Below are 20,609 nucleotides of genomic sequence, written 5' to 3'. Positions count from 1 at the left end.
GTTCTATTTTTTGGGGGGAGCTTCTCTGTTTTATAACCGTATAGCTAGCTTTGTCTAAAATAGTGTTTGTTTATTTTTCATGTAACCCGAAGTAACTTGTTGCTTCAACTTGATGGCGTTAGTGGGCTAACGTTAGCTAACTAAATTAGCAAGGCTAGTTAGCCAGCTAACCTGCTAACTGAGCTAGTTAACTAACGTCAAAAAATATGCTAATTTCTGATGGAGACTGTCCGTCTCTACAATATAACCTGTATTGAACATTGTAATATAGTATGTTGGCTATTAGCAAGTAAAAGTCGTTGATGTCTTTGTAACAAACAACTTTAGTTTACTAGTTAAATCTGGACTGGAGCTCACTGCACTGTCTATCAACAATCAATTTTGATCTCTGTTAATCCAGTGTAATGGAAGTGTCCTACAGATAACTTTGGGATGGACCACCATTAGCAATTTCCTGGTACAGAGTTATTCGCAGCTCATTCAATAATCACTCGACTGACTGACTCTGATTTGCACCAAGAAATCAGATGCTCCCTGTCTAGCTAGCTAAATGGATTACCAATAAGATGTGTTGTTTCATAACGGGCATCTGTTTTATGTTCTGAGATTGGTTGCCTCTGCCAGTGGTCACTGGTGGTCAGGGATTGCAGGCTTTTGTTCCAGCCACGCACACTACATAACTGAATCAACTTATCAATGTTGAACTCTAAAATCAGGTGTGTATTAGTGTTGGGTTGGAACAAAAGCCTGCACACCCTGTTGTACTCCAGAACCAAAGTTGGTGATTCCAAATAACATGTTATATCGTATAATACTGTTTGCTATGTTGTTTGTCTGGAAATGTTATCTGGAAAATGTGTGTGACTTCATCAAATAATTTGTATTCTCTCATATTTTGTCTCTTTCTGTTTTCGCAGGGATACATGTATCCAACTCATGGATTGCCTCTTGTCCACTACATTTTTGATGGGCAAAGTTTAGAGACAACGGGACACATTTTTCTGGATCAAGGAAGGACTCCTTGCCAAAGGACTTTGAAACATGCCCTTGCCATTCGGCTTAAAACTCAAAAGAACTCGAAGGTATACTGTCTCAAGCAAGAGCTGTCTGGTCACACGCATTCAGCTGCTCAATGGTGAATTTGTTGAGTTTACGCTTTCTGTGGAGAGCACCGGCCAGGAATGTTTGGAGGCAGTTGCACAGAGACTCGAGTTACGAGAGGTATGTATGCTCACGCAAAACGACTGAAACACTTATGGTTGTCGTTTTGTGTTTGTGATTACTCTTCTCAAATAGGTGGCCATTTAGGCTAAAGTTATCATGGTCTATGATCTGTTCTCCAACAGCCTACCTGATTGTTTTATAATGACAGGACTATCAGAAACCTAGAACGTATCCTATTGTCTTGAGGGTATGGAAAGAATAATTAGTTTCAGCCAAAGGCATTCCACATTGACCTAGTCATTCTTCAATCACTTAGGCCAAACATGCACCGCTCAAGTGGACCCACCTCTGCAATGAACACCACACAGTGGACACCTGTGCTGTGATTCGGTATGCATCTGAATCAGACTTGGTAGCTAGGTTTCCATCCAATTGGCAACAGATTTTCATGTGAATATTCTAGAATCCGCATAAAGAAAATATGTAAATTTTCCCACCAGTGGTGTGTTTCCACCAAATGGACTTGTTGCGGAGAAAAAACAGTGCCTGATGATTTAGTGCACACAAAATGTACTTCTTCGCTTAAGTTTTCATGTACCGAATAAAATCAATAATTCAGTGTATTTCCATCGCATTTTCAACTCTACTGATAGTTTTGTCACAAACTTTTGCATTAAATAGCAAATGTGACTACTATGGTCTTCACACATGCACTCTAGCCAACAGCTTGCAGATATAGTGCGGACAGGCTAGTCTACATGATGAGATTATTATGGATAAGGATATTATGAATATTTTTCTTTGTAAACGGCTACATCTCTAGTTAGGACCGTATGATTGTGTCGACAGAGAGGGCTGCCTCGCTTCTAGTCCTTAGGAAACTTTGCAGTATTTTGTTTTTTTATGTATTATTTCTTACATTGTTAGCCCAGAAAATCTTAAGTGTAATTACATACAGGCGGGGAGAACTATTGGATATCAGAGCGGCGTCAACTTACCAGCACTACGACCAGGAATACGACTTTCCTGAAGCGGATCCTTTGTTCGCACCACCCAGGGCATTTGAACTGATTCGAGAGGCCGACCCAAAACAACGCCGCCGGAGGAGAGGGAGCCGGAGCGGTCTCCTAGTCAGACTTAGGAGGCGCGCACTCCACCCATCGCTTCCAAGTATATTACTCGCTAATGTCCAGTCCCTAGACAACAAAGTGGACGAGATCAGGGCAAGGGTTGCTTTCCAGAGAGACATCAGGGATTGTAACATACTCTGTTTCATGGAAACATGGCTCTCTCGGGATATACTGTCCCCGTCCATACAGCCATCTGGGTTCTCAGTACATCGCGCCGACAGGAATAAACATCTCTTCGGGAAGAAGAGGGGTGGGGAGGTATGTTTCATGACTAAAGACTAATGGTGTAATTGTAACAACATACAGGAACTCAAGTCATTTTGTTCACCTGACCTAGAATTCCTCACAATCAAATGCAGACCGTATTGTCTCCCAAGAGAATTCTGTTTGGTTATTGTTACAGCCGTGTTTATCCCCCCTCAAGCTGATACCACGACGGTTCTCAAGGAACTCCACTGGACTTTATGCAAACTGGAAACCATATATCCTGAGGCTGCATTTTTTGTAGCTGGGGATTTTAACAAAGCAAATTTGAGAAAAGGGCTACCTAAATTCTATCAGCATATTGACTGTAGCACTCGCGCTGGAAAAACGCTGGACCATTGTTACACTCATTTCCGCTATGCATACATGGCCCTCCCCTGCCCTCCTTTAGGCAAATCTGACCACGACTACATTTTGTTCCTCTCTTCCTAAAGGCAGAAACTCAAACAGGAAGCACCCGTGCTTAGGACTATTCAACGCTGGTCTGACCAATCGGAATCCACACTACAAGATTGTTTTGATCATGCAGACTGGGATATGTTCCAGGTAGCCTCTGAGAATAATATAGACGTATACGCTGATTTGGTGAGTGGGTTTATAAGGAAGTGTATAGGAGATGTCGTACCTGTTATGACTATTAAAACCTACCCTAATCAGAAACCGTGGATAGATGCCAGCATTTGCGAAAAACTGAAAGCACGAACCACCGCATTTAACCATGGCAAGGTGACGGGGAATATAGCAGAATACAAACAGAGTGGTCGTTCCCTCCGCATGGCAATCAAACAGGCAAAACGTCAATATCGAGACAAAGTGGAGTCGCAATTCAACGGCTCAGAAACAAGACATATGTGGCAGGGTTTACAGACAATCACGGACTACAATAGGAAAACCAGCTCCGTCGCGGACACCAACGTTTAGCTTGTCTGGCGGCAAGACAAGTTCTTTGCACGCATTGAGGATAACAGCGTGCCACCGACGCGGCCAGCTACCAATGACTGTGGGCTCTCCTTCTCCACGGCGGACGTGAGTAAGACATTTAAACGTGTTAACCCTCGCAAGGCTGCCGGCCCAGACGGCATTCCTAGCCCCGTCCTCAGAGCATGCGCAGACCAGCTGGCTGGTGTGTTTACGGACATATTCAATCTCTCCCTATCTCAGTCTGCTGACCCCACATGCTTCAAGATGGCAACCATTGTTCCTGTACCCAAGAATGCAAAGGTAATTGAACTAAATGACTATCGCCCCGTAGCACTCACTTCTGTCATCATGAAGTGCTTTGAGAGACTAGTCAAGGATCATATCACCTCCACCTTACCTGTCACCCTAGACCCACTTCAATTTGCATACTGCCCCAATAGGTCCACAGACGATGCAATCACACTGCACACTGCCCTATCCCATCTGGACAAGAGGAATACCTATGTAAGAAAGCTGTTCATTGACTAGCTCAGCATTCAACACCATAGTACCCTCCAAGCTCATCATCAAGCTTGAGGCCGTGGGTCTCAACCCCGCCCTGTGCAATTGGGTCCTGGGCTTCCTGACGGGCCGCCCACAGGTGGTGAAGGTAGGAAACAACATCTCCACTTCGCTGATCCTCAACACTGGGGCCCTACAAGGGTGTGTGCTCAGCCCCCTCCTGTACTCCCTGTTCACGCATGACTGCGTAGCAATGCACGCCTCCAACTCAATCATCAAGTATGCAGACGACACAACAGTAGTAGGCTTGATTACCAACAACCATGACAGCCTACAGGGAGGAGGTGAGGGCTCTTGGAGTGTGGTGTCAGGAAAATAACCTCTCACTCAACGTCAAAAAAACAAAGGAGATGATCGTGGATTTCAGGAAACAGCAGAGGGAGTACCCCCATATCCACATCAACGGGACAGCAGTGGAGAATGTGGAAAGTTTTAAGTTCCTCAGCGTACATATCACTGACAAACTGAAATGGTCCACCCACACAGACAGTGTGGTGAAGAAGGCGCAACAGCATCTCTTCAACCTTAGGAGGCTGAAGAAATTTGGCCTGTCACCTAAAACCCTCACAAACTTTTACAGATGCACAATTGAGAGCATCCTGTCGGGCTGTATCACCGCCTGGTACGGCAACTGCACCGCCCACAACCGCAGGGCTCTCCAGAGGGTGGTGCGGTCTGCACAATGCATCACCGGGGGCAAACTACCTGCCCTCCAGGTGACCTACAGCACCCGATGTCACAGGAAGGCCAAAAAGATAATCAAGGACAACTACCACCCGAACCACTGCCTGTCACTCCGCTATCATCCAGAAGGCGAGGACAGTACAGGTGCATCAAAGATGGGACAGAGAGACTGAAAAACAGCTTCTATCTCAAGGCTATCAGACTGTTAAACAGCCATCACTAGCACAGAGAGGCTGCGGCCTACATATAGACTAGAAAATCACTGGCCACTTTAATCAATGGAACACAAGTCACTTTAATAATGCCACTTTAATGTTTACATATCTTGCATTACCCATCTCATATGTAAACTAAGCAAAAAAAAAGAAACGTCCCCTTTTCAGGACCCTGTCTTTCAAAGATAATCCAAATAATCAAAAAATTGTTTAAACACTGTTTCCCATGCTTGTTCAATGAAACATAAACAGTTAATGAACATGCACCTGTGGAACGGTCGTTAAGACACTAACAGCTTACAGACGGTAGGCAATTAAGGTCACAGTTATGAAAACGTAGGACACTAAAGAGGCCTTTCTACTGACTCTGAAAAAGTCCCAGGGTCCCTGCTCATCTGCGTGAACGAGCCTTAGGCATGCTGCAAGGAGGCATGAGGACTGCAGATGTGGCCAGGGCAATAAATTGCAATGTCCGTACTGTGAGACGCCTAAGACAGCGCTACAGGGAGACAGGACGGACAGCTGATCGTCCTCGCAGTTGCAGACCACATGTAACAACACCTGCACAGGATCGGTACATCCGAACATCACACCTGCGGGACAGGTACAGGATGGCAACAACAACTTCCCGAGTTGCACCAGGAATGCACAATCCCTCCATCAGTGCTCAGACTGTCCGCAATAGGCTGAGAGGGGCTGGACTGAGGGCTTGTAGGCCTGTTGTAAGGCAGGTCCTCACCAGACATCACCGGCAACAACGTCGCCTATTGGCACAAACCCACCGTCACTGGACCGGGCATAACGTGCTCTTCCCTGACGAGTCGCAGTTTTGTCTCACCAGGGGTGATGGTCAGATTCGCGTTTATCGTTGAAGGAATGAGCGTTACACCGATGCCTGTACTCTGGAGCGGGATCGATTTGGAGGTGGAGGGTCCGTCATGGTCTGGGGCGGTGTGTCACAGCCTCATCGGACTGAGCTTGTTGTCATTGCAGGCAATCTCAACGCTGTGCGTTACAGGGAAGACATCCTCCTCCCTCATGTGATACCCTTCCTGCAGGCTCATCCTGACATGACCCTCCAGCATGACAATTCCACCAGTCATACTGCTCGTTCTGTGTGTGATTTCCTGCAAGACAGGAATGTCAGTGTTCTGCCATGGCCAGCGAAGAGCCCGGATATCAATCCCATTGAGCACGTCTGGGACCTGTTGGATCGGAGGGTGAGGGCTAGGGCCATTCCCCCCAGAAATGTCTGGGAATTTGCAGGTGCCTTGGTGGAAGAGTGGGGTAACATCTCACAGCAAGAACTGGCAAATCAGGTGCAGTCCATGATGAGGAGATGCACTGCAGTACTTAATGCAGCTGGTGGTCACACCAGATACTGACTGTTACATTTTGACCCCCCCCTTTGTTCAGGGACACATTATTCAATTTATGTTAGTCACATGTCTGTGGAACTTGTTCAGTTTGTCTCAGTTGTTGAATCTTGTTATGGGCATACAAATATTTACACATGTTACGTTTGCTGAAAATAAACGCAGTTGGCAGTGAGAGGACATTTCTTTTTATGCTGAGTTTATATACTGTATTCTATACTATCTATTGCATCTTAGTCTGGCACTGATAAGGATAATGACATTGCTCATATATTTATATATTCTTATTCCATTCCTTTACTTATTAGATTTGTGTGTATTAGATTTTTGTTGCGTAACTGTTAGATATTACTTGCTAGACATTGCTGCACTGTCAGAACTAGAAGCACAAGCATTTCACTACACTCGCAATAACATCTGTTAACCATGTGTATGTGACCAATACATTTGATTTGAAGCATCGATCATCATGTCACCAAAATAAGACCCTCGATTTTAATTGGAAAGGAGCATCAAGATCACCGTACACTTTCACAATCCTGTGCGGTTCATCATAACTTATTTAATCTGTAGCCTAATAAACTGTGTGCTCTCCCAAGTCGTAGTGGGAGGACCACACACCATATCATCGCGTGACTCCCAAGTTTACGTCGATATGATGGTTATTTAATTAATATTTGTGCATAAAGGTGCTTCCACCATCATTTATTGCCAAATTAATTTTACAGACACAAAAAGACCCTACCATGTCGAACGAATAAATGATCTGTCGGCATTTATACAATTGTATTGAACCTTCCTGTTTCCATTCCAGCAGTTATTTTTATGCGGAAGGACTTTACTTGCGTAAAAACTGTGAATTGAAACGTGGTTAATGGCTTCTTCATTCATTTGGTATTTTTTTTGCAAACTGTAAAGCCTAGAGGATAACCTTGCTTGTCCCTAACTCCCTGGTATGGAGGCCTTAGGGTAAAGACAGAAAGGCTATAGGTAGGGCCTAATCACGGAATCCAGACATTAAAATGGAATTCAACAATATTCCAAAATGTATTGAACTTAGTAGGAAATCAAGTAAATGTATTGAACTTATTAGAAAATGCATTAATTTGCCCAAGTTAATCATAAGACATGAACAAAATGCATGAGTGATTCGTATTTTCCTGCAGCTTTCTGAAACGGCACAGGAATGCCCCTGTGTGTGCGTGTGTGATGCTTGCGTATGTCTAAACTTTGTGTAGCCGTTAGCGATGATGCTAATGATAACCATCATCTGGTAATGATGGAAAGGCTTTCCCAAAAACCTTGCTCAATTAAATGTTAACTTGGTTATGGTTTCTGTTAATGCATTCAATTTATTATTATTATTATTACTGTTGTTTACCATTCTCATTGTCGGAATGGACACATTGTATGCAGAGCGCACAACTTATGCTACACTTGTGAGAAATAAGGTTTTGGTTTATTGCATTCCATTTACGAGTTCTGTCAATTTATTCATTGTCTTTTGTTTGGAGCGCTCCTGTCAATATTGAGTAAGGACGCGCACCTGATTACGCATAGAAGTAGACCTAGACTAATTGGCCTGCATGCAAATGTAGGCCTATACATGTGCCCATTTGGGGATCTGATAGTATTTCTGATTGTCTTAACTCACCACAACTATTGAGCTGTGGAGCATCTCAAAGTAAACAGTCTGGTTTTACATCCATTGACAATAGTTCCTCAATGTAGCCTATTTGAAAAATCTTTACAACTCAATAACCACTCTGCAAAAAATAAAATAATAATAATTCTCTGATCCAGTGGAAACTTCATAAAATAGGCCTAACTGATTACTACTTATTCCTTTCTCAAGTAGCCTACAGCTGTGTCTGTTCACAGGAAACTCTGAGGGCCCAGAATATTTTATACAATGTTGCTAGTTTGCTAGCACCCGGACCAAGTTGATAGTTGATGCAATGTTTCAAGTTCCTTGCAGACAGGCCTTGCGTAGCCAATGTGATTTATAGGATATTTTCTACCTGCAGGCTGCAATGTTTTTATTTTATTGGCTTTATTTAGGATATTTTTACATAGTTGGCGATGGCAATAGAAGTTACTTTTAGATTTATAACATTTTCATGCAAATAGCCCGGGTAGCCATGATTAGCTGATTAGGTGTCTTATGGCTTGGGGGTAGAAGCTGTTGAGAAGTCTTTTGGACCTAGACTTGGCACTCCGGTACCGCTTGCCGTGCGGTAGCAGAGAGAACAGTCTATGACTAGGGTGGCTGGAGTCTTTGACAATTTTGAGGGCCTTCCTCTGACACCGCCTGGTATAGAGGTCCTGGATGGCAGGAAGCTAACTCTACCTACATATACATATTACCTCATTTACCTTGACTAACTGGTGCCCCCGCACATTGACTCGGTATCGGTACCCTCTGTATATAGCCTCGCTATTGATATTTTTACTGCTGCTCTTTATTATTTTTGACTTTTATTTCGTATTATTTTATATTGTATTATTTTGTGTAATTTTTTGTTTGTTGGTATTCTTTCTTAAAACTGTTGTTTAAGGGCTTGTAAGTAAGCATTTCACTGTAAGGTCTACACCTGTTGTATTCGGCGCATGTGACAAATAACATTTGATTTGATCGGTAGAAATGGTAAGATAAATTGGCACTCGACATGAAACAGGTTGCTGACCCCTGGTGAAGCCTACCGGCAATTTCCGGAGCATAATGGCAGAATCTGCGAAGGCCAGTAGGAGCGGGAGGAGGATGGTCGATTTGGGTACAGTTTTTTTCTTCTGGTTATCTTGATCTCTGGCTCCCTCGTGAGTCATTTGTGTCTTAATTATTTCATCAAACAGTGCCCTTAAAGCATCGCTCAGTGCATATAGTTGATTTTATTAAAACACATAGGGTGTGTCTATATATGGAAAATACACGTAAAATACATTTGACCGATTGATTGATTGAAAGAACAGATGACTTTCGGTCGACCAAGATTCTTTTTTTTTGTCGGGGACAGCCCTACGTTTGTATAGTAAACTCTGCAATCACATGAGTGCAACAGTAACATCTCTGGGTAACTACACCCAAAAATCTAAATAAAAAACGAAAACCTGGAAAGACAAAACAGAGAGAACTGAATTTTGGGGAAAAACTGAATCAATAAAACAGGTTTTATAGGGCTCTATATAGGAAAGTGGCAGGACACTGAAATAAATCTATGGTTGAAGGATCTGTTACCATGCAATATATAGGAAGATATGGCTATTTTAAATAGAAATCCTTTCATAATCTGTAGGCTAGTAGCCTATGTTTTGGCCTGACTATTTTGCCATCAGAGAATCTCTAGAATAGGCTCTTTGTTGGAATGTCAGGTTGTTTCTCTCACAGACGTTGATGATGTTTACCATGAACTTTGTGTGAACTGTTTGTAACAGGGGATGGTTTAAATGGCCTAGCAGTGATTTCGGATATATATTCCAACACTCCAAATAGACATAATTCATATGTTGTAAATAGGTTAGTAATGGTATAATTGTAGTCAGAGCAATCACACTGTGAGCCTTGTGGCCAGACTCCCTTCATCATAAACAATACAGGTCAAATCCAGAACCACTGTTCATTGTGTGATGCACACTGCTCCACCCCAGCAGACAGTCACAAGACTGAACAGGGAGTGGCAGCAGCACAGCAGCTTGTAACTTTACTTTGGGCTTGTGGGTCAAGATTCATGTTTCAGATGAAAACAAGCTATGTTATGATGAAGAAGGAAGCACAAACATGTTAAGTCTTCTAGAATTTAGCGTAGGAAATGCAACAAGCTATTGTCATTGTAAACCAAAATATACCATATACCATATTACTTTCATTTCAATAACAAGTAACGATTTCACAATCACCTCATCTTTCAAAAGAGTCTCTGCTTCCTGTTTCCTCCATTAACGGCCCACATTTCCTTTCCTCCCCCCACCAGATAACGTACTTCAGCCTATGGTACTTCAACAAGCAGAACCAGCAGCGATGGATCGACCTGGAGAAGCCCCTGAAGAAGCAGCTAGACAAGTACGGCCTGGAGCCCACCGTCTACTTCGGAGTGGTCTTCTACGTGCCCACCGTGGGCCAGCTGCAGCAGGAGATCACCAGGTCAGATATACGCTTAACACAGAGGGACACTAGACACTCATTCAGGTTGCTTCTCAGGCCAAAATGTTGTCTCATTCATGAATTTCTTGGTTAACTCTAAGCCACATAGTTCCCACCATATTGATTTAATCTATCCATTCCTATTGGATCAGTCAAAAGTAGTGAGTGAGGGGAGAAGGGAGTTTGGAATGTAATGCATGTGTGTCCTACATGACAGAGGATTTGCCATACTCGGTACTACCTTATCAGATAATTCCTCTATTGCCTAAGTAACTCCTTAGTATCATCTTAGTAACACTTACTGAACATTGAGCAACTCAGTCCAGTAACCACTATGGATTTTTCTGTGTTGTCACCCACTACAGTATGACATCACATCTCTCACTGACCGATTGAATGGAGGGGTCAAACTAAGTCATGTTTGTCTTCTGTCCACACCTTGAGAGTAACCAACTTTCCTCTACCTCCCTACAGATATCAGTATTATCTCCAGTTGAAGAAGGATGTTCTCGAAGGCAGAATCCCTTGCTCCATAGAACAGGCCATCCGCCTGGCAGGCTTGGCAGTGCAAGGTAATGTGAATACTGAACACCGGCTCTGAATGTGATAAAGGGAAATTAAACTCAGTACACACTAATCTACTGATAGGGTAACTGAGGATCGCCACCTGTTCAAACTGTGGTGACAGGTCAGGTCCTGCCATGCGTGGCCACAGCAAGTGTTTTGCACCACACTCACAAACTGTCATGCTGTCATGACCTGTTGTTGTAAATTCCACAGCTCATGCTTTATTGAACCTAAAGCTGTTGATGGTCCACCAATGCAAAAGGAGTGAAGTCGTTAGAGTATGGTCTCAAGGATCATTACTGAATTTCAACTCGGGACTCGTCGGAAGTCTCATGATTTCAAAGCATAGCTAGGGAAATGTGAACTTTAAACGTGAATAATTTTAGTTGGTATTCAAGAGAACATTGTTGTTGTATTGTACAATTTAAGGCCTTTTTCTACTATCCTAAGTAACCTTGTTTGTATAAAAGCTGAGTCAAGCACTTTTATTTAGGGTTTATTGAGCTTTTCACAAGTCTGTTAATGTAGGACACTTAACAAGCACCATCATGCCCAAACCAACCTATAAACTGGCCAGGCCCAGGGAGTGTAAACTCCCTTTGCATGAGTCTCCAGCTTGACATTTCTGGACTCCCAATTTTGCCCAGCCAGAAGAATCTCAAACACTACTGGCAAAGTTATATCAGGCAGTGCAAGTTACTGGCCTAGGTGTTAACATAGCACAGCAACTGAGATCACTTACTGGTGCAACCCAGGTCCAAACTCTTACTTCTCAATCTGCATAGCAAGCTAGAACAAAATAGCATCTCAGTAATACTGAAAGCTTTAAGAAACCTCAAGTATTTGCTGACTTAAAAAAAGCCCTTCTAAGTTTGCTTTTGGTTTTTGCTTGGAAGATGTTGGACATTGTCTATTTTTACCTAGCTGCTGAGGTTAGGGCTTGTGGGGGCTTGGCCTGTAGGGCCGTAGCTAGCATGGATAATGCCTGGGATACTGAACATAGCTGTGAACATAGCTGGCGTGCAGACAGAGATTGCTGTTAACGTTGGACCACTATGATTTCAGACGTTAAAGCAATCCTGTGCCATAACACACGGGTCCCCTGCTTTTCTAAAATAAGCATCACGCCATTCTGAAAATCCATGGATGCTTTCAGTCTGCCTCACACTAACTGCAGAAATAGCCACATTACAGACTTTAACTATTGAAATAAACGTTTTTTAAGTCAGGTTTTCACTTGTATTCACTGCTAGGAAAAATATTACTGTACTGTTATTTACATATATTCATCCTGTGTACAAAAATTAAGATTGTATTTGATTATTTTCTGTGTTTCAGCTGACTTTGGAGACTTCAATCGTTACGATTCGCAGGAGTTTCTTCAGAAGTTTGTGCTCTTTCCTATCGTAAGCAGTTTCTTTCTTTTCTCAATGACTTTGCATCTCAAAGTTCTTGTTTTACATCCTATAGTCATCTGTTCATGAATGTGCACAATGTAATATAGGTTTCCCCATCTCTTCATAGGGCTGGATCCAGGATGAGCGAGTACTGGAAGAGGCCACTCAGAAAGTGGCTCTGCTTTACCAGAACTACAGGTGAGAAATCTTCAGATGTTCCTCCATCAGATTTTCCATCTGTGGAAAAGAAGACATGCCTTTCATTCTCCACAGGAACCCCCCTTCACATCTCCTGAGGCTGACATACTCAGTGCCTTTTAATTGAGTCCAGGTTCGATCCATGCAGTGGGCCAGTCCATGGTGCTTCTATCTCATCTGGCCTCAGTTAGCAGGCCGAAAATAAACCCATCTGACCAGGGGTCCTCAGCTGTAATTTACAGTCGGGCAGCTGGATGAAAAACCCAGAGCCGGGGCCGGCCTGGCACCAAGCCTCCTCACTCCTCCAGTCCAAGGCCAGCTGGTTTTCATCCCCCCCATCCGTCCATCCCAACCTGCAGGTTTCCAGCCTTCTGCTCATCCCTGATATGATCTGGATAGATAGATAGCTGGAAAGAGTTGTTAAGATAAAGCCCAGATAACATCCCTGGGAATAGTTGTCATACTTTGGGCCCCAGCTACAGGGGAGGGAGGTGTCAGGTTGGGGTGGGTTCTGTAGGTGAGGTGAGGACTTGATGCTTGCCTCGATGTTGGTGTGTATGAAATGGTTTCACTGCTTTGTGTGTGTCAAACGAAGTGCAGTGACACAGATGAACAGAAGATGGAGGTGATGGGGGATAGCACATAGCAGCAGCTAATCATGTTGGTGGTTGAACTAGACTGACACTATTTCAGTTTGTTGAGATAAGGGTTGTCAGGGCTCCAGACTGCGACCATTTAGTTGCATTTTGCTTCCCTTTGACTTGGCTGTGCGAGTAAATGTTTTAATTGGTCGCATGGGTGTGAGCTGCACATTCTACATTAGTATTTGGATTTATTATGCATCCCCATTATTTCCTGCCAAGGCAGCAGCTTCTCTTCCTGGGGTCCAGCAAAATTAAGGCAGTTATGCAATTTTTAAAATATTAAAATACATTTCACAACACATTAAGTGTGTGCCCTCGGGCCACTACTCTACTACCACATACAGACATTTACATTTTAGTCATTTAGCAGACGCTCTTATCCAGAGCGACTTACAGGAGCAATTAGGGTTAAGTGCCTCGCTTAAGGGCACTTCGACAGATTTTTCACCTAGTCAGCTTGGGGATTAGAACCAGCGACCTTTCGGTTACTGGCACAACGCTCTTACCCACTAAGCTACTGCCGCCCCCAGTATCTACAACACAAAATCAATGTGTACATGTGTGTATAGTGCGTATGTTATCGTGTGTGTATGCATGCGTCTGTCTGTGTGGGTGTCTCTTCACAGTCCCCGCTGTTCCATAAGGTGTCTTTTTATCTGTTTTTGCATGGGTGTCCGAGCTATGTGCTAGTAGTTTAAACAGACAGCTCGATGCAATCAACGTCAATACTTCTCATAAGTACAAGTAGTGATGAAGTCGATCTCTCCTTTACTTTGAGCCAGGAGAGATTGACATGTTAGCTCTCCGTGTATATTTAAGTGCCAGACGTGCTGCCCTGTTCTGGGCCAATTGTCATTTTCTTAAGTCCATCTTTGTGGCTCCTGATCATAAGACTGGACAGTAGTCGAGGTGTGACAAAACTAGGGCTTGTAGGACCTGCCTTGTTGATAGAGTTGTTAAGAAGGAAGAACAGTGCTTTATTATGGACAAACCTCTCCCCATTTTAGCTACTGTTGCATCAATATGTTTTGACAATGACAGTCCTCAACTTGCTCAATTTCCACATTATTCATTACAATATTTAGTTGAGGTTTAAGGTTTAGTGAATAATTTGTCCCAAATACAATGCGTTTAGTTTTTGAAATATTTAGGATTAATTTATTGATAATCTCACTCCGAACTTCCTACTTTTTCAGGAGGCTGTCTGAGTGGACTGATCCATTGTGGAGGCTGTGGGGATGGCACAGTCCATCAGTCTAAGACGTGCCACTGAAATTGTATAAGGTTATATTATGTAAGAACAATGGTGCAACACAAATAAAAATAATATTATTTTATAACAAATGCACTTTCTCCCGTGTTGGATAGTGGTCGTTGTCCGCGGTTTTGAAACACATTAGTGCGCTGTTGAATTGGCACCTTTTCCTAGACCATGTTGCTATGTGCATAATAACAAAGTTAACCAGCATATTGGTGTTGAGAACAATGCAGTGGAGTTAGGAGAAAAGATAACAGCCCTTACCTTAATTGTCTAAGAAAAGTGAGGAGAGAGGAAACCCCAACTTAATTAGGTCTATAATCAATAGCCTAACTGTTAAATGTGCCTGGCTTTATAAATCATCCATATACAGTACCAGTCAAAAGTTTGGACACATCTACTCATTCAAGGGTTTTTCTTTATTTGTACTATTTTCTACATTGTAGAATAATAGTGAAGACATCAAAACTATGAAATAACACATTGAATCATGTAGTAACCAAAGAAGTGTTAAATCAAAATATATTTTATATTTGAGATTCTTCAAAGTAGCCACCCTTTGCCTTGATGACAGCTTTGCACACACTTGGCATTCTCTCTACCAGCTTCATGAGGTAGTCACCTGGAATGCATTTCAATTAACAGGTGTGCCTTGTTAAAAGTTAATTTGTTTAATTTCTTTCCTTAATGCGTTTGAGCCAATCAGTTGTATTGTGACAAGGTAGGGGTGGTATACAGAAGACAGCCCTATTTGGTGAAAAACCAAGTCCATATTATGGCAAGAATAGCTCAAATAAGCAGAGAAACGACAGTCCATCATTACTTTAAGACATGAAGGTCAGTCAGTCCGGAAAATGTCAAGAACTTTGAAAGTTTATTCAAATGCAGTCGCAAAAACTATCAAGCACTATGATGAAACTGGCTCTCATGAGGACCACCACAGGAAAGGAAAACCCAGAGTTACATCTGCTGCAGAGGATAAGTTCATTAGAATACCTGCACCTCAGATTGCAGCCCAAATAAATGCTTAACAGAGTTCAAGTAACAGACATCTCAACATCAACTGTTCAGAGGAGACTGCGTGAATCAGGCCTTCATGGTCGAATTGCTGCAAAGAAACCACTACTAAAGGACACCAATAATAAGAAGAGACTTGCTTGGGCCAAGAAACACAAGCAATGGACATTAGACCGGTGGAAATCTGTCCTTTGGTCTGATGAGTCCAAATGTGAGATTTTTGGTTCCAACTGCCGTGTCTTTGTGAGACGCTGAGTAGGTGAACGGATGATCTCCGCATGTGTGGATCCCACCGTGGAACATGGAGGAGGTGGTGTGGGGGTGCTTTGCTGGTGACACTGTCAGTGATTTATTTTGAATTCAAGGCACACTTAACCAGCATGGCTACCACAGCATTCTGCAGCGATACGCCATCCCATCTGGTTGGCGCTTTGTGGGACTATCATTTGTTTTTCAACAGAACAATGACCCAAAACACACCTCCAGGCTGTGTAAGGGCTGTTTGACCAAGAAGGAGAGTGATGGAGTCCTGCATCAGATGACCTGGCCTCCACAATCACCCGACCTCAACCCAATTGAGATGGTTTGGGATGAGTTGGACCACAGAGTGAAGGAAAAGCAGCCAACAAGTGCTCAGCATATGTGGGAACTCCTTCAAGACAGTTGGAAAAGCATTCCTGGTGAAGCTGGTTGAGAGAATGCCAAGAGTGTGCAAAGCTGTCATCAAGGCAAAGGGTGGCTATTTGAAGAATCTCAAATATAAAATATATTTGGATTTGTTTAACACTTTTTTGGTTACTACATGATTCCATATGTGTTATTTCATAGTTTTGATGTCTTCACTATTATTCTACAATGTAGAAAATAGTAAAAAATAAAGAAAAACCCTTGAATGAGTAGGTGTCCTAAAACTTTCGACCAGTAGTGTATATATTTGTTTATCTCAAAATGTTGCTCTATCGCAAGATATTTGATATGGCTTTGGGATATGGCACACGAGAAATGTGCATCAGCCATTGCAAGTGCATGGGACTCCATTGAGTAGTAGGCTACCACAACAACGTTGTTTTTAATACATGGCTACCAGCAGTGGGTATTATGTTTAGAGTTAGAGGTCTAGCTAAAAGACAGGGTTAAGCTATGGGCCCACTGTGCCACCATCATGAAACATTGGACACATTGCCCTAAGACGAGTTACTTCTGCACTGTTTACCACACTTGCCAAATATCAGATCTCAAAATCAAACTGATCATGCGTTAAAATATGCTTTTGATGTATTTTGTACCATTTTCAATTATGTGTACTACTTTAAAAAGTATTCTTCTACAGCACCGCTGGACTGATCGGCACCAAATTTGATATATAGTATCTATAGATGCACATCTTCAAACTCAATATTTTTCAAGACTCTCGCTCAAACATTATGCTCGCTATTAGCCAATGATCTTGCATGAATGATTGTTCCTGTCCAACAGCACCACCATGCGGCTAAACTGAACCATACTTAACAGGTTAACTATAGTCATATCCCTGAGTATGTGTGCCAAATTTCATCACTCGGAGTCAAACCGATCAACAGTATAAACATGTGCCCATTATAGCGCTACTGTGTGGTCGAGCTGAATGTGCTTAGATATCTTGAGTCTTGACAGTGTTTGTTACAATGCAAATATCTGTGTCGGAGTTAAATGCATTTGTGCCAGACCACGCCCACATTATTGTTTATTGGTCAGTAGCGGCCATGTTGTTTGAGATGCTATCCTGGGAAAACCTAATTTGTGAGCGCTTGCTCCATAGATGCCATGTTTTGTGCCAGAGAAGTAGTGTTTTAAGTAAGTGTTTTTCACAAAAATCTAAATGGTGGAAAAGCCATCATGACGGACATCATGGGTCCTTGAGGCACATTTGTTCCTTGTGAGGAGAGGGACCTATATACCGAATTTCAGGGCTCTAGCTCAAACGGGGTGAGGGCTGTGAGATTTAAAAGTGTGCATATTCAATCGCTTGTTATAGCGCGACCATGTGGCCATTTGGCATGGCATTGCATTGCATGATAGGATGTGGCCCTTGCTCCTTTACCATCATGCAAAGTTGCAACCTCCTAGGCTTTACCATCTCACGGAAATTTGCATTTTTTTCACAAATCGGCAGATGAAGGGAAAATTATAATCAACGGCAACAAATACAATAGGGTTTCACCAGCTTTGCTGCTGAACCCTTACAAATTCTGGTGCCCTATTTTAACAGTAAAATATAACGATAACCTAATTATCAGCCCAACATTCATGACAATGCATTATTCCTGCATAGACATGTTAGATGAAACAACTTATTTCTTGAATACCATCTCATGATCTCAGACAGTAGTCTAGTACACCTTTTTAATGAAGCACTTTGAATGACTTTATAAGATGATGGTCCTCTGTAGCTCAATTGGTAGAGCATGGCGCTTGTAACGCCAGGGTAGTGGGTTCGAACCCCGGGACCACCCATACGTAAAAATGTATGCACACTTGACTGTAAGTAGCTTTGGATAAAAGCGTCTGAATCCTGTTTCGGAATGTGACCAAAGTATGTGTGGGTGTGTCTGTGTACTCTCTATCTATGCTGGTTAATGGATGTTGGTGTCTCCATGTGTCTGTTTGTCTGCTTTGGACATGTGTATTGTTTATGTTAACTCACATTGCCATATATATGTGTGTGTTTCTCTCAGGGGGTTGCCTGCCCCAGAGGCAGAGATGTTGTACATGCAGGAGGTGGAGAAGATGGAGGGCTATGGCCAGGAGAGTACCCCAGCCAAGGTGAACACAGCTACACCAACCTACAGTACCTGCTCCACCAAAGCCTTACTGCACACTGCACTACTACATTGCTATCCAGTCCTATTGACTTTCTGTCAATACCTCTATTTGTCAATATTATGTATGTGTGAAGGCATTAATTAAGGGACAGATGGTTTTTTAGTTCAAAATGCAGCAGATGCAGGTGCTGATCTCCCAGAATATATTCATAGAAGGATAAATGTAGGCTGCCCATCACACACAGAACAAAAAAACAAATTAGCTATAGTTCTTCCTTTTAATCCTGTTCTCTCTTCCCATCCCCACAGGACAGCCAAGGCACTGATATCCTCCTTGGGGCCTGTCTGGACGGCATCTTTGTCAAGCACAAAAACGGCAGGCCACCCCTCGTATTCAAGTAAGACTGGAAATAATGTATTTTTATTTTTTGAATATAAATTTTTTACAGTAATAACCCAGGCCTGCAATATGTTCTGCTTCTAAATATGAGCTGTCTGAATAAAAGCCTGTCTGCTATTTGTGTACCTGAAACAGTAATTGTGTTATATCCAATGACTCAGCATATTGAGTCTGGTTCAGTCCACAGCTAGCTACTATTCTAAGATGGCATGGTCGTCTGTCTATTTTGGATCTGATGGGATGTTTATATAGTTGCGGACAGTAGTTTTTCCTGACCATGTGACCTGGCAAGGAGAAACTCTAGGCCTCATATCAGGTCTCCTTCAATTTACTAAATTGTGTAGAATATCACTGTCTAAATGCTACTAAGAGTGTTGAATGTAGACACTTCTCTAACTATTGACTCAGATATGGTTTCTGTTAACGTCACTCGCCTCCCACAGCAGGCTGCAGAAATTGAGGTTTTGTGACCACTGACACTGCCTCTGCCTCATGCTCTCGCCCCCCTATGTTTTAATGTTCTGTGTAGGTGGAATGAAATTAACAACATGACTCACAATAAGTCCTTCTTTGCCCTGGAGCTGACCAACAAAGAGGAGAGCGTGCAGTTCCAGACCGTGAGTCTCAAACCACCATCACCACACACCGCAATTATCCTCTTCCCATTATACACATTGTCCCACACATACACTGGAGTACTATGCTCACACAGTGCATGCTGTGTGAATGTGTATTGACCTTTCTAGATAAACGTGTTCTTGTGTATGTGTGCTGTATGGCGGTAACTAAGCCACATGCGTATAGGGTCAACAACCGCTGGCTAAAGCCCCATGCAGTTGTATTTGGGTTGGTGAATGAGTAGAACACCACCACCACCAGTCCAGTGTATTGAATGTCTAACGCTGTGAATGTTTTCTTTGCCTTCTACAGGAAGACTTGGAAACCTCCAAATATGTGTGCCGGATGTGTCTGGCCAGGCACAAGTTTTATAAGATTAACAAGAGCAGCCTGTAAGTGTCTCTCTTAACGATTCTAGCCCTGTTCCTGTGTGCGTCTGCTCTCCTCACTGCTGTCCCCTCTTCTCCTCTCTCCAGAGAGGAGTCTGACCCCCCTTCGCCTTCTGAGGGCTCCCAGAAGTCCATTCTCACTCTTTCCTTTCCTCGCTTTCCTTTTCTGCCTTCTAACAAGGGGTGAGCAACGCTGTCCGCAGCCACCCGCCTACAGTACAGGTCTCCTCAGAGAGCCAACACCCTCCCCTAAAACCAACCAGAGCCCTACAAAACACCCTAGCTACATTTAAATGACACCAATCCCCTCGTCACCACCTTTTTATGTTTTGGGTGTTTGGGCGAAGAAAGATGATGTATACAAAAAAAATCTTACTAAAAGGAGTTCTCTCCTGGATATTGCTCTCATCTTTCACTGCGATAAAGGGATATTTAATTTAACAGAGAAGAGCCTCCCTAAAACCACTTCCCTGAGTCCCTTTCAACTTGAAAGAAAGCCTTTTTGTTTTTACTACCTGTTTGTTTCGTTTTTATGTTCCTGTTCTCAGCCAAACCCAGCCTACCGCTGTGAACCCAGTGAGACGGCGATCCTCCACCAGGATGTCTCTGGTACGCTGCCAGTGAACACACACACACACAAAAAAAACACGATTTCTGTCTCAAACACACACAGTTTCCCTCTAAGCTATGGCCTGTGGAATGCAGCACATGACAAACGTCACAGACCCTGGCCAGTGCTTCAGCACACTATTACATTTGTGTGGACAGTGCCTTGCAAAAGTATTCATCCCCCTTGGCGTTTTTTCCTATTTTGTTGCGTTACAACCTGTAATTTAAATGGATTTTATTTGGATTTCATGTACTGGA

At 42.9% G+C, this 20,609-nt stretch overlaps 1 protein-coding gene across 4 annotated transcripts in view; it reads left to right on the top strand.

Annotated features, from left to right (window-relative positions):
- Nucleotides 1-20,609, top strand: part of LOC121539462 (tyrosine-protein phosphatase non-receptor type 21-like) — a 50,430-nt gene that overhangs the window by 8,301 nt on the left and 21,520 nt on the right. For 3 of the 4 annotated variants that reach the window (XM_041847976.2, XM_041847977.2, XM_041847975.2), the window contains 11 exons: nucleotides 918-1,221; nucleotides 10,284-10,453; nucleotides 10,928-11,025; nucleotides 12,359-12,426; nucleotides 12,545-12,615; nucleotides 18,249-18,336; nucleotides 18,645-18,733; nucleotides 19,265-19,352; nucleotides 19,666-19,745; nucleotides 19,830-19,925; nucleotides 20,291-20,351. In XM_041847976.2, coding sequence (XP_041703910.1) covers nucleotides 1,042-1,221; nucleotides 10,284-10,453; nucleotides 10,928-11,025; nucleotides 12,359-12,426; nucleotides 12,545-12,615; nucleotides 18,249-18,336; nucleotides 18,645-18,733; nucleotides 19,265-19,352; nucleotides 19,666-19,745; nucleotides 19,830-19,925; nucleotides 20,291-20,351 — 1,089 coding nt within the window. In that variant the 5' untranslated portion in view covers nucleotides 918-1,041. The remainder of the gene's footprint in view (nucleotides 1-917; nucleotides 1,222-10,283; nucleotides 10,454-10,927; nucleotides 11,026-12,358; nucleotides 12,427-12,544; nucleotides 12,616-18,248; nucleotides 18,337-18,644; nucleotides 18,734-19,264; nucleotides 19,353-19,665; nucleotides 19,746-19,829; nucleotides 19,926-20,290; nucleotides 20,352-20,609) is intronic. The other variant, XM_041847978.2, reaches the window with a different exon arrangement.

Source organism: Coregonus clupeaformis, chromosome 25, assembly GCF_020615455.1.
Source record: "Coregonus clupeaformis isolate EN_2021a chromosome 25, ASM2061545v1, whole genome shotgun sequence".
Taxonomy (NCBI): Eukaryota; Metazoa; Chordata; class Actinopteri; order Salmoniformes; family Salmonidae; genus Coregonus; species Coregonus clupeaformis.
Note: the sequence above shows the minus strand (reverse complement) of the source record. Positions and strands in the feature narration are given on the sequence as shown.